The sequence below is a fragment of the Vulpes lagopus genome, chromosome 1 (assembly GCF_018345385.1).
Source record: "Vulpes lagopus strain Blue_001 chromosome 1, ASM1834538v1, whole genome shotgun sequence".
NCBI classification, from domain to species: domain Eukaryota; kingdom Metazoa; phylum Chordata; class Mammalia; order Carnivora; family Canidae; genus Vulpes; species Vulpes lagopus.
This window is the reverse complement of record NC_054824.1, coordinates 180,190,733-180,205,090: the sequence shown is the minus strand read 5'-3', so window position 1 is coordinate 180,205,090 and position 14,358 is coordinate 180,190,733. Positions and strand designations below refer to the sequence as shown.

General features: G+C 46.1%; 1 protein-coding gene across 2 annotated transcripts; it reads left to right on the top strand.

Annotated features, from left to right (window-relative positions):
• The first annotated feature begins 10,392 nt into the window (after window positions 1-10,392).
• Window positions 10,393-13,154, top strand: IL20 (interleukin 20). 2 transcript variants are annotated; one of them, XM_041725989.1, is made up of 5 exons: window positions 10,393-10,551; window positions 10,847-10,912; window positions 11,028-11,180; window positions 11,778-11,852; window positions 13,077-13,154. In XM_041725989.1, exons 1-5 carry the CDS (start codon window positions 10,393-10,395, stop codon window positions 13,152-13,154), a joined length of 531 nt encoding a protein of 176 aa, XP_041581923.1. The 2 variants fall into 2 exon arrangements, with proteins under 2 accessions (XP_041581923.1, XP_041582001.1); XM_041726067.1 differs by lacking the exon at window positions 11,778-11,852.
• Window positions 13,155-14,358: the final 1,204 nt, after the last annotated feature.

Sequence of the window (14,358 nt, the reverse complement as noted above, 5' to 3'; positions counted from 1 at the left end):
GCCTGGTACAGGGTGACGGTTTTGTTTCTGGCGTTGTGTCGTTGTTTGGTTTCCTGCCATCACGGAGCTGGTGCTTAATAAATGCCTGCTGAGCATCCAAGTCTAGAATTCTCCCCCGGAGCATCCCTTCTGGGGCCTCTACGGGCGCGCAGGCACCCTTGCACCTTGCACTAGGGCTCGCCTTCCACTGCTTAGGTGCAAAGGGAGGGACCGCACGGCCTGTGCAGGACCATGGCAGGCACCTTACACGTATGCCCCGCTCGGGTCCCGGAGGGCCCAGGAGATCGGGGTCTCACCCGCAAGTGAGCAGGGAAAGCAGCTGGGGCCCAGGGTGGTGGGAGACTTGCCTCAAATCGCGGGGCTGAGAGACGGGAGATGCAGATGTAGACGGTAGATCCAGGCCCCATCTTCTGGCTCCTGCGCTCTCTCCCCTCGCTGCAGGGCTGGGGGCGGGGGGTGCACTTTATTTTGGCCAAGACTGTATCATCCAGGGCCTGGATTGCTACGCTGGATGCAAGCAACGCAGATCATCAAACCCAGATGTACGACAAAGGGCCTGGACTTACTAGCAAGAATCTTGTAAAGCTACACGCTCATCAAGGGGCCAACACAAGGCGAAGAAGCAGAGGCCAGCTCCTGAGGTGTCACATGAGTCCTCTGACCCCTGGAGGACACTCTCTCCTCCTTGCATCTCAGAGCAAATCGCTGACAGCCATGCTTAAGGCAACTGTCTCTCAGAACTGTGATCTTGCCCAAAAGATCGGCCAAGAGGATAAGAGGACGGGCTTTGGTGTGAAACCCAGCTCCTGCCCTTGCCATAGGACCTTGGGCCATGGGAGCCTCAGTTTCCTCCTTGGTACAAATGCAGGAGAGAGCTGCCTCATGGAATCGCTGTGAGGACTCGGAACATCATCCATAGTATGGATCATTTGAAATGACGCTTGCTACTAACGATTCTCAACTTTTCTGATCTTATTTCCCTTAAAACACTGTTGTGTTTTTTAAACTAGCAAGTGAGACAAGACAAAAGGCACTGGCCTCGGTCTGCACTGCAGGAGGCTGTCAGCTGAGCCCCCCAAAGGGAACTCGCAGTTTCTGCGCCCCCAGCCAGGCTCCACCTGTCTTCCTGAATCTCTCTGCTGCTCAGACACCCTCTTGCACTTGTCCTCCCTCAGCCACCGACCCATCCCAGTGCGGGACCCCTCCCTGGGTCTGTCCCAACCTTGCCTCAATCATGCCCAGCACAACCCCTCACACAGACAAATCACAGGCTACCTCCCAGGCAGCAGAGAACAAATGCTTGGTCGGGGAGGGGGAAACAAACTCCTTCCTGGAGGTGGCTTCACGGACCAGCATATCGAATTTGGCCCAGAGATTTGGGGGAGGATAAAGTCTTAAAAAGTTGTTATGAATGAGCTCTAGAGTATTCTAGAAATAGTCTCTCCTTTCAGTTTTGTTTCTGAGACCCACTTGCTTGGCCCAGTCTCAGACCTTGGCCATGGAGCCACTCTCATCAGGTCAGAGTGTCCTGTAAGAAGCCTCCTCCATGCAGGCACAAGGCTTGGTCAGGTACCGGGCCCCGAGAGGGTTCAGAATCCAGCTTGTACGAGGAGGGACATTTGCCCCAGCTTGCCTCCATCCGGTCACTTTCCTAGACATGAAGAAGAGTCTGTGCCTCAGTTTCCTTATTTGGAAAATGCAAAGAATAGTCCTACCTACCTCATGGATTGCCTGAGGGTAAAATGAGCTCATATTTTATGAAGTATTCAGCGCCTGGCATTCAGTAAGTGCTACAAGCAACAGGAGAGCCTCCGGTCACGCTCTGTTGCTGTTCCATCTCTGCCCCAACCCAGGCTGAACTTCCCGAGAACCCTAGCTCCACCCCTGGGACAGAAAGCAATCTTCCTCCTGCTCCTTCGTCTCCACCCCTACCCCATCCCCATCTGTGGGCCCTGGGACCCACAGCGGTTTTCCAGGTTTGGACAAGTCCAAGATCCACTAGTGTCCATCTCTGTTTTTCCAGACTTGCTGGTATGGGGGCAGCTACACCGTGAGTGGCCGCACTCAGGATATAAATAGGCCTTGAATAAATTAGTGTGTGCATGATGCAAAGCCAATCCGAGCTGTCGAGGTGGCTCTCTCGGAGGAAACCTTGGCTTTGCTTTTTGGATGCATCTGCTTGGTATCCCTGTTTCTAGCCTGGAGCAAGGAGTCAGTTTTCCCCTCTGCTTGACCCCTCTGGCTTTGGTTTTGATTTTGCCCCTGATTGTTGTCTTATGGTCTTTAACTCCACATCCTGAAGCCTGAAGGTCAGCGCCTCCCATCCCTCTCCTGGGCCAGCCAGCCCTTTGGGTATCTTGCTAACCGAGGTGCCTCCACACCTGGGAGCAGCATGGTCCCGACTGCAGGCTACGGCACGTCCTCTGCTCTGACAAGGCCAGCAGCAGCACCTTCCCTCTGGGGCAGGGAGTTCTCAGGTTTTTTGGGCCGCGAGCCCTGTGAGCAGGAAGAAAGAAAGAAAGAACCCAAGAACTCAGTCCTCTAACACGTCCACACCTAGCCCACCAAGAGTACAGTGTAACTGAGGCAGAGAGCAGACCATGGCCACTGGCGGTCACCCCCGGAGGACTGCGCCGAGGCACTGGGTTTATGCCCGGGGAGCCAGAAACCACGTCCGATGGGACAGTTGTTGGATGTCAGAGATCTTAGTCTCTGTGAGCAACCAGTGCCTGAAAAAGGGCTTTGAATCTAGTTGGGGAAATGAATCAGTAAGCAAGTCGGCTGAGCTCCTTGCGACGTGGGCAACGTTGACCCAAGCGTCACCAAAGGACACTGGCCATTGGTTCCTAGACATGGAAGGTTTCAGAGTGCCATGGCCTCAAACTGATGTTCACCATTCATGGTATTGGGCCTTTTCAACCTTCTTCAATATCTGCCACCCCTTCCCCACCCAACACCCACAGGGGAGCCCTCCCTCATATACTTCTAGAAGTGCCCTCTGCTTCAGAAACTTTGTTCTAGTCATAGCACAGGAAGGAGCAAAGGTCCTTCTGCTCCTGCCATAGCCTCTCCATCCCCAAACCTCATAAAGTCATTAGTTCTTCAAAGCCTTTCTCAAACCAGACTCTGTCTAAGAAACCAACTCAGATAAGAAGTAATCTCCAGGGCAGCCCAGGTGGCTCAGTGGTTTAGCGCCACCTTTGGCCCAGGGCATGATCCTGGAGACCGGGGATCGAGTCCCACGTCGCGCTCCCTGCATGGGGCCTGCTTCTCCCTCTGCCTGTGTCTCTGCCTCTCTCTGTGTTTCTCATGAATAAATAAATAAAATCTTAAAAAAAAAAAAAAAAAAAAGAAGTAATCTCCACACCCACCCCCAACCCTGGGTGCCTCTGCTGAGCGCATTCTCTGAATTTTCTAGAAATATGCTGATAACAAACAATCTCTCCCATCACCTCCATCAATAACCTGCTTCTTCTCCCACTTTGTGTCATAATTGTGGGTCTTTGCAGCTGCCATTAGAGCCAGGGATCTTGTGCTCTGGACCTCTATGGTATATAGCAAAGCCTATGGACCCTACTCAGAATCATGTTTCTAAATGCATAGAATACATAGGCTTACAAAAGAAATCAATTGTATTAAAATACAACTATCAAAATATAGAATGACCATAGGTAATATATAATAAATGTGCTTCTTTATTCATACATTAACAAGACTCTCAGCAGCAGGCAGGCCTGCAAGCTACTGACATTGCCAAGTAGCGATGAGTATAAATGATATTTTGAAGTGTCTGAAACAACAGTAATGTTATGCAAAAATATTTATGTTTTTTTCAGTGACAAAGTCACAGATACTGCTAATACTATTGTATTTTGTATTCATTTCATATCCCCATAATCAAAGAAAATGCTAAATTTTGCTCAGAGGTTAGGGGAAAGAAAAGATGTGGTTTTTTCCCATCCACCTTCTCCCAGGTTAAGATCTCCCACAGTAAAGGCTCCGTTCCTCTACAAGGCTCAGAGTCCCACATAGAGGTCTCAAGAGACCAATCTTTTCCCTTGGGTGCCCTGGGACCATCCAGCTCATGCCCACACATGGGAGTCTCCATGCTTGTTTGTGGAATTAAAAGGCAAAGAATTAAGTTCATCCCTATTCCTCTAGATGAGGAAACTTATTCCAAGGCCATGTCTGGATTTTTGTTCCCAGAATTTATGTCCAGGGTGGGGTTTCCCAGGGGTTCCCACTTTGCAGGTAGAGGCTCGGAGGCGTTGGCCAACTCTGAGGACCCAGCTATGTCAGAGGAAATCTCAAGAGAAAGGGTGGCAGCAAGTCAAGTTGATTAAACAGAGCATGATGGAAAAACGCAGGAAGAGGAAATGACGTCATCCATTTTGTAGGCTCTGAGGACAGGGAACTGAAAATGTGCTTCAGATGGTGTCTGCTGCTCCGCCCATCCCCACCCCGCGGGGGGGCCCCAGGGGAGGTACCAGAGGCCGCAGGCTGGGCAAAGCTCCCACACTGCAGGCCTGGGAGTGAGGATGGTGTCTACCTGCCCACCCAGGGAAGCGAGGCTCTTCCTTCAGCAGAACCTGAACACCCAAGTGTTTCCCTCCAAGGTGATGCAACTGGGCAGGAAGCCCACGTACTAGCAACTGTGACGTTGTTGTAGATAGGAAAAACCCTGAGCTGCAAACACAGGACTTGCCTTGGGAAAAAAGGAGTGGCTGGGTTTTACTCTTGGTTTCTAGAAAATTATTTCCTGCCCAAAAATGGCTTGGTTAGGAAGCTGAATTTATTTCATAAGAAGGGGTTCTTCTTTTCTCTTCTCTGCCCAGCTCACCTTTATAGTTACACTGGCACCGATTATATGCTGACCTAAAACCCTATTTCCTAGAGTTATCTTGACGGGCTCATGAAATGTACCCCCCACTTCTTCACCACAGCCGCATCATCTGCCAAGCATGTTATTTGATCACTAAAATATACCAAGCACGCTGCTGCCCTTGAGGATCTCATGGTTAGTACAGCTACTTCACACCTCTTCCCCCTCTCTAAGACCTTTCACGGCTCCTTACTGCTTCAGTGGGTGGCACTGGGGGTGTGTGTGGAGGTGGTGGCTGGCGGCGGCGAGGACAAAGAATCACTGAAACAAAAGGCAGAAATGAAAAGGACTTAGATCACTTAATTAATTTCCCCATAATGTACAGATGAGGAAATGGAGATCCAGAGAAGGGAAATGATTTCCCCAAGACCACACAGCGGGCTACAGGTAAAGCTAGAGCTAGAAAGGATCTTTTTAGATCCCCAGTCCAAGTTCACATTCCTTGACATGATGTCCTTGATGATAAAATCGTATTTCCCACCAGATCTCCTATTGCCCCTCTACACAAAATTCAGCTGCAGTCAGCTAGGCCATTTGCTAGTCCTCAACTATACTGCGAGGTTCGCTACCCTAGTCCTTTCTGTCCTGAAAGCCCTTTGTTGGACCCCACTCTTCCCTGTCTTTACTGCTTCGAGTGGATTTTCTAGTTTGCTTATCCAATCATGTTGCTCCTTGCTGGAAGCCTTCGTAACTCCTTGCTTTTGGCTAAATCCAGACTCCTTAACGTGACCACTATTACTTCTGACCTCAAACCAGCTTATCTTTTATGCTTATCTCCCTGTCCTCCTGTCTCTCTCTTGATTTCAGGCCGTCTGGTAATGATGGATTGCTCTGTGTGTCTGTATTTTTAGGTTCAGCCAAGTCTGAGATCCTGTGGCTTTGGGATATAACATGAAGAAGACGTGATTTTAAATCAGTATGTTCATTCAATAGTTATCAGGTATTAACTGAGCATCTACCAGGAGCCATTGAGTGTTGGGACCTCAAAGATGAACATAGAGCTGTCAGGGTAGTGAGAGATCTAGATATGGAACAACAACAACAACAACAAAAACCCTGCAGTTAACTGTGATAAGTACAAAAGAAGTATATGCAAGACAGAGTGAAGGCCCACAGGTGAAAGGGACCAATTTTGTCCTGGGGAATGGGGGTGGAGAGAGAGAGAGAGAGAGAGAGAGAGAGAGAGAGGTTAGCGTGAGGCAGAGACAGTTTTATAGAGAAGGAGAGTCAAATTGGTGTACAGAGTGGAATGGGATCTATTCGGTGAATTTTAAGAGAAAAAAAGTACTTCAATGTAGGGAAAGGAGAGACTCAATTATTAAAGTAGAATCAGAATTGCACATGAATAAGTTAAGTTGATTGTACAGGTAACTTCAAATAAAATAATTGGGTTCTTCTTGCTTAAAGGAAAGGAAATGATTACCATGAGAACAGCTTATATTTTCTGAAGGTTTTGACTTCAAGTATTCGTGTCAAACCATGTTTCTCATTATTTTAATCAAGGTTGTGGATGATCATGAGAGATGATTTACTTAGCAACAATGATGAACAAGCAAGCATGAGCTCAAGAGGTATTTAGATTAGATATTCACACATATTTTCAACACTTATCAAGCGTTACAATGAAAAGTTATAGCCTTCATTTTCAAGGAACTTTAGGAAGACACTAAAAGACATTAAAAAGAATGTTCTGACCCAAAAGGTAGAACAGCAAAGAATCATAGTGAAATTGAATATCAGAATTGGAAGGGATCCCTGGGTGGCTCATCAGGTTTAGCACCTGCCTTTGGCCCCAGGGTATGATCCTGGAGTCTCAGGATCCAGTACCAGGATCGAGTCCCAGGATCGAGTTCCTCATCGGGGTCCCTGCATGGAGCCTGCTTCTCCCTCTGCCTGTGTCTCTGCCTCTCTCTCTCCGTGTGTCTCTCATAAATAAAATCTTTAAAAAGAGAAGAAGAATTGGAAAAGATCTTATACATTACCTATTCTATTGCTCTTATTTTACAGATATGTAACTGAAATCCAGAAAAATGAAATAATGGGGAAAGTCATCCTATAAACCATGGCTCAAATATAGGACCCCAGAGTCTTAGTTATTAAGAAATGAGCTGAAAAAGGGTATCTTATAATCTCTATCAACTTGATAGTTTTCAAATCATCGTGTATAGTTAATCCTAGGTGCTTTGATTTAATCTTACCTGGAAGTGTTGTTCTGCTTGATGGATTAATCCCTGTCTGAGAAAATCTTTCAGTGTCATTAGGGAGAAAAGGCTAAGGTTTATGAAACAGATGGCAACATTAGACTCTTTCACCTGCCAAAGAAAAACCTGCAAGTAGAAGTCAGAAAAGGGATGGATTGATGTGACCCTAAATAGTTCAAAAATAAAGAATTGGGGTCCATTCTTTAATAACGAGTGAAGGGAATGAAGGGTGGTCATTGTTGGAGAGAAATCATGGAAATAACAAATGCAAAGGAGAAACAGAAGGAGCTAGCCCAGTATCTGGGCTGGGGAGAAACCTGATTAAGGAGAACTGGATTTAAAGGAGGGGGTGGGGAGCCTGGCTGGCTCAGTTGGTAGTTCGTTCAACTCTTAATCTCGGGGCTGTGAGTTCCAGCACCACAATGGGTGTCCAGATTACTTAAAAATAAAATCTCAAAAAACAAAAGTCAAAAGGGAGGGACAAAAGCACCTCTTAGAATTCTCTGCTGTAATTCAGTAATCTTTCTTGCTTTGATTACCATTTTCCTTCTGGAAGGGAGCTGGGGAGAAAGAGGCACCATCATTACCTAAAAACTCTAACCAGGAGTCTCCCAAGAAGCCTTCTTTAGGAGGAAGGTGTTGAGGTAACAGCCTGCAATTAATCTGCCTGAGGATGGGAGGAAGTGCAATGCCACCAGAGAAATTCCAGGGGAGTTTCAGAACTCACCTGCAGGAGCTCACTTCCTTTATGTGACATATATAAATCACTGGAAGCTTCTGGTTTGAGACCAGAAGCAGCAGGAGACCAGAAGCAGCAGCCTTTCCTGAACTCGGGTAAGAGAACTCCCTTTCTCAACACTATTCACACAGCTCTGGGTATCGGGCTAGTTCTCCCAATCACTTACCCAGGTGTGTTCAGGGCTACATCTAAAGGAGCACTTTGCAAAAGAACAAAATGTCCTAAGGTGGAGAATTGTCATGTTTATCTTCTCACACCAGTACCTAGCACAGTATTTAAGATGGTGCTCAAAAAAATGCTAATCGAATTTTGGATTTAAACGATATTTACTATACATCCCCTACACTCAAGGCAACTAACATCATTCTCTTAAAAATGAATTGGTCACTCTGATTTATTTTAGATGTATATTATCTGTATATTTTAGATGTATAAATCATGCATCATTTTCTTTAAATCTAAAACCAAGTTTCTGGGGTAATGTTATTAGCACCATTTTGGGGGCTAAAAAAGCAAAACTCAAAGAGGCGCGTTTACCTGTCCAGGGTCACATAGATATAGGGTGACCAAAGCATTCAGGTTTACCTGTGACTTCTCCAGCTTTAGAACTGAAAGTCTTATGTCCCAGGACCCTCCTCAGTCCTGAGCAAACTGGGACAACCTACTTCAATGGGAACATATAGCGAGTATGCCTCAGCATGGCCCTGTCAGATTCCGTCTTTATTTACAATGCTGATATGTTGTTCGTTATGGATTTTTTTTAAATTAATTCTGATGTTGCATTAAAATATTATTTATCTTGATTTTTGCGACTTCGGGTGCCCCCATCAATTTTGTGCTTGGGATGAGTGCTTCCCTTCCCTCACCCTAATCCCAGCCCATTATAATTTATTTTAAAACTTAGCAGACACTATAAAATGCCCTCCTCCGGAGCAGCCTATCTCTTTATATATATATATATTTTTTTTTTAATTGGAGTCTGATTTGCCAACATATAGTATAACACCCAGTGCTCATCCCATCAGGTGCCCCCCTCAGTGCCCATCACCCACTTACTCTATCCCCCCGCCCACTTCCCCTTCCACTATTCCTTGTTCGTTTCCCAGAGTTAGGAGTCTCTCATGTTTTGTTGCTCTCTCTAATTTTTCCCACTCACTTTCTCTCCTTTCCCCTATAATCCCTTTCACTGTTTCTTATATTCCACCTATGAGTGAAACCATATAATGATTGTCATTGTCCGATTGACTAACTTCACTCAGCGTAACACCCTCCAGTTCCATCCACGTTGAAGCAAATGGTGGGTATTTGTCCTTTCTTATGGCTGAGGAATATCCCATTGTATATATAGACCACAGCTTCTTGATCCAGTCTTCTGTTGATGGGCACTGAGGCTTCTCCCACAGTTTGACTATTGTGGACGTTGCTGCTGTGAACATTGGGGTGCAGGTGTCCCGGCGTTTCACTGCATCTGTATCTTTGGGGTAAATCCCCAGCAGAGCAATTGCTGGGTCGTAGGGCAGGTCTATTTTTAACTCTTTGAGGAACCTCCACGCAGTTCTCCAGAGTGGCTGCACCAGTTCACATTCCCACCAACAGTGCAAGAGGGTTCCCCTTTCTCCACATCATCTCCAACATTTGTGGTTTCCTGCCTTGTTACTTTTCACCATTTGGAGCAGCCTATCTCGAGAAGAAATGAGTTCCCTTCCTGCCTTTCTTCTCCTCTTTGGGGGAGCCTGGGCAGAGCCCGGAGAGAGCATCCTGGTCATTCCTCTCAGATGTCTGACCATGGTCTCCCTGTAGAGGGTGCTGTGGAGCTCAGACACCTCAGGAGGGAGAAGTGTTAGGTGTAACTGGGCTAATTGCCCATCAGATCTTGACTTTCCCTGGCAGGAGAATTATTATGAAATCATTGATTTTCTATTTGCCTTTGGGACTGAAATAAATCTATTATCCCCAAATAACCAACCCAATTCCAGACAAATACCAAACAGCTAAGCTCTTCTGCCCTGGGGGTGGCCATAAAATCCACAGACAATTTTATCCAAGTGTTTTTGGTGGCTCATCAGCAGCTCCTGTGAGATTTTGTTTTCCTGCAGTTCCCCTGCAGGCCTAAGGGGACCAGAAGAGCGAGCTACACTGGCATTCTGGAAGGGAAGACTGTATACGTCAATTCGCCAAAACAAGTTTTAACATTTTCCCTGAAATGTAATCCTCTCTCTACTCACAGCAAGTGGCTGCTGCTCCAGGGCTTACCTGCTGGGCAATGACGATGGAGCTGGGTTGGGGACAGAATAAAGGAGTCAGGACCTGTAGCACCAACTCACACCCAGACCCTGAACAAACACCCGTCTTTTCTCTCAGGAGGCTCAGCAGCTTCTCTTAGTAAGTTAGATGAATGGGCCAGACTGTCCAAAGCCAGACAGAGCTATGGAGCTTCACCAGGGGACACCTGCGGAAGGCATGTCCCTGGTGACTGGATTGGCTTCTTAAGACACGATGTTGGGAAAATCAGTAAGTCATCTTTTTCCTTTGAATTCCTAGCTCCTTTGGTCTTCAGATTCTGGCACAAGATGAAAGCCTCTGGTCTTCCCATCTGCCTTCTCTCTGCTGCATTTTATCTCTTCTGGACACCTTCTGCTGGGCTGAAGACACTCCATTTGGGAAGCTGTGTGATCACCACAAACCTTCAGGAAATGCGAAATGGATTTTCTGAGATACGGGACAGTGTGGTGAGTGAGGGAGGCAACCCCTCCCTGCCCCTGTGGCTGTCTCTCTCCTTCTCTCCTTATCTTTCTCGGTCCTCTGGCAGCCTGGCAGTGTGATCACAAAAAGAGATAGGCTGGGGACTCCTGATCGGGGAGGATGTGTCCCCAAGAAGTAGTTGTAGTTCATAATTTAAGAGTGTTTTGGAAAGGGACACTGTCCACTGGGCCATGTGGCAGGGAAAAGAGGAAAGGTCTTGATGTCTAAGACCTGGCAGCAGTCACTGACCTGTCCTTTGTTGCCTTGCCTTCTTCCATTTAGCAAGCCAAAGATGAAGTCATTGATATCAGAATCTTGAGGAAGTCTGAGTCTTTGCAAGACACAAAGGTATGTGTTTGGTCCCAAAAGTTCTGGGAGGATATATGGTTTGGAGGCATCTCCATCACCCTGGGTCTTGTCCCGGGACACCTTCCCCCAACCAACATAGTAGTCTTCTTTGCAGCCTGCAGATCAGTGCTGCCTCCTTCGCCACGTACTGAGACTCTACCTGGACAGGGTATTCAAAAACTATCAGACTCCTGACCACCATATCCTCCGGAAGACCAGCAGTCTTGCCAACTCTTTTCTTACCATCAAGAAGGACCTCCGGCTCTGTGTGAGTGAAGGGAAAAGCATCCATTACTGCACATAACTTCAATGACTTAGCAACCAAGCTCTTTCTTGCCTCCATTTGATGGATAAAAAAGCTGAGTCCAAAAGTTCTCATAATCTGTCTTGTAGTGCATGACTAGCTAATAAGAATTCAGTTTTACTGAGTTTTGGGTACACGCTCCATGCAAAAAAAAAAAAATCTACATAACTACAAAATGCTATTTGATGTTCATGATAATTATCTTTATGCATGAAATTACACTTTTCTGGAGGTGAAGGATCCTACCACATATTAGTGTATCCTGTGTCCAGGTAGCCTCGCAGTAAGCCATTGGACTCGATATCAAGATAAGGTCTGAATAGGACCTGGGGACCCAACAAAGAGCCCCATATTTGAGCCTATGAAGCTGGCCTCCTCTTCTGGTTGATCATTATTTTTATAATCTCAAATGATGAGCTCTGAAAAGACTTTTCTATAGGAATAGAGTATGTACAAGAATGCAGATGAAAGAGTAGAGTTCTCCTTACTTTATGACAGTGGCAAGGGCAGAAAATCAGAATCTTTAATAAAAAATCTATTATTCTGCGGCATTCTTTTCAGCATGCACATATGACATGCTCTTGTGGAGAGGAAGCAACGGAGAAATACAGCCAGATTCTGAGTCACTTCGAAGAGGTATAGCAATTTGGGCCTTGGTTGGGATGGGTGCGTTTTTTAGAACTGAGATCACAGATGGGTGGGATGGATATTCACACTGGTAGAAACCCTGTAGTCCCCAGTAGCCCTCTGAGGTCATGTGGACCACCCCTCTGCTTTAGCCCAGAGGACATGCATCCAGTCTCCAGAAGTGTTGCTGTCCCTGGAACACACTCTGGGGTTCAAGAGGGAAAGGCCCTAATTCCATCAAGGCACTTGAGACCTCTGGATCTTCCAGCTGTACAAACAAGAGGCAATAGTTTTTCAAAATTCACCTACTTACACATGCCCTCAAAAGCACTCAGTCACAGTCTCACACAGGTCTCACACATGCTGTTTCTCATTTCAGTGCCTCAGCACATCTGCCAGGAAGGCCTGGAGTCCTCTGCTCACTGACTAATCCCTATTCATCCTTTAAATTTTTTTTTTTTAATTTTTTATTTATTTATGATAGTCACAGAGAGAGAGAGAGAGGCAGAGACACAGGCGGAGGGAGAAGCAGGCTCCATGCACCGGGAGCCTGATGTGGGATTCGATCCCGGGTCTCCAGGATCGCGCCCTGGGCCAAAGGCAGGCGCCAAACCGCTGCGCCACCCAGGGATCCCCCCTATTCATCCTTTAAGACTCATCCTTGGCATCACCTCTAGGCTGACTGCATCTCTCAAAGCGAGGTGCCTCTCCTGTCATCCCATGGGGACTCCATCCTCTGTCCACCACACTACATTTTACTTGTCTGCTTCTGCCTCCCTCACTAGACTGAGGGAGGTAGGTAGGGATTGTGCCGCTCATCTCTGAATCCCTAAGCAGCCCAATGCTTAACACAATAAATATTTGTTCAATTAAAGTTGCACAGTAGGTAACCCCTACACACACACACACACACACACACATTCACACACACACACACACACACACACCTTTAACAACAACAACAGCCTAATTACTCTATCTCTGTGATTCAAAAGGCTTGAGTTGTAGTATGAATTCTCCCCCCAAGCTTCACTTTTTTCTATGTAATGGACTCCAGGAGCTCCCTGACTCTTGGGGATCTTGAGATTCCATAACTGCTTTCGGGCTCTCCATCTTGAAAAGAATATTGTGCTTACAATCCCCTGCAGACCTACCAATGAAAGGAGAGGATGAACCTAGGAGCATATGTTGTCTTTTTAGGAGAGGCTCACCACAGAAGCATGTGTCTTTCAGCTTACACCTCAAGCAGCAGTGGTGAAGGCTTTGGGAGAGCTGGACATTCTCCTGCAATGGATGGAGGAGATGGAATAGGGGAAGAGAATGATGACCCTACTGGCAGTAGTGCTGGCCAAGAGTCCCAGTCCTTGGTACTGGCAGAAGCAGGATCGCAAACTACCAACTCACTGCTACATAATTTAGTGCTGGGTCACCGTGTGTTGTTTATTTATTTATTTATTATTTGCTTCCTTATTGTGGCTATCCTCATGTGTTCCCACTCTTAATTTACCCCATGGCTTTATAAGATTTTAATAATATCTTTTCTACTATTGGGTGTATTTATTGGTTAATATATTTATTTATTTTTTTCTATTTAACTTATTTATTTTTTGTATGTGAAGATAAGACTTATAAAAAAAATTTCAAGGATTGTATTTATAACCTGACTACAGGTTTTCGTAAACAAAGCCTCTAAATTCCAGAGAGGTGGCTAGGGTTGTTATTTATTTTATTAGATTAAGGACTTGTTTACCGACTGCCAAGATTCTATGAGATATTTAAAAGAGAACTAATGGCTATTAAGTGTGGGTTCTGGAAAAAGTTCTGATGTGAAAATTGGAGACTTATTTTATAATTACTGACCACCCCCACTCAACTGCCCAACCCTGTACTATTATGGAGTCTGTATGGTCAAAATGTATTTCTACAAATAAAATTTTCTTTGCATTATATCTTCTTGGAGTTTGAAAATGCTTCAGGGGATCCCTGGGTGGCGCAGCAGTTTGGCGCCTGCCTTTGGCCCGGGGCATGATCCTGGAGACCCAGGATCGAATCTCACGTCGGGCTCCCGGTGCATGGAGCCTACTTCTCCCTCTGCCTGTGTCTCTGCCTCTCTCTCTCTCTCTCTCTGTATGACTATCATAAATAAATAAAAAAAGAAAAAGAAAAAGAAAAAGAAAATGCTTCAGGAACAAAAACAATGGTGGCGAGACCTTGAATCTCATATTACCTAGGGACTTCTGGCTTCTCTGGGGAAGAACGATGCCAATGAGAACCTCTTTTCTCTCTTACTGAACGCATTCCCAATTCTGTGTCTTAGTTGACCCACATCTCTACCCCACGACTCTGCCCCTCTGTCCACATAAAGGGACTGTGACCAAGTGAAGAGCTTCAGTCATCCCTGCTTTATCCTTGTTGGCTTTGAGCACTGTCCTTCTTGACCTCTTGTTCTTTCTCACTTTTGTAATCAGAGTCTTGATTGCAACATGAATTACAACAGACAGAAAACTCTATTATA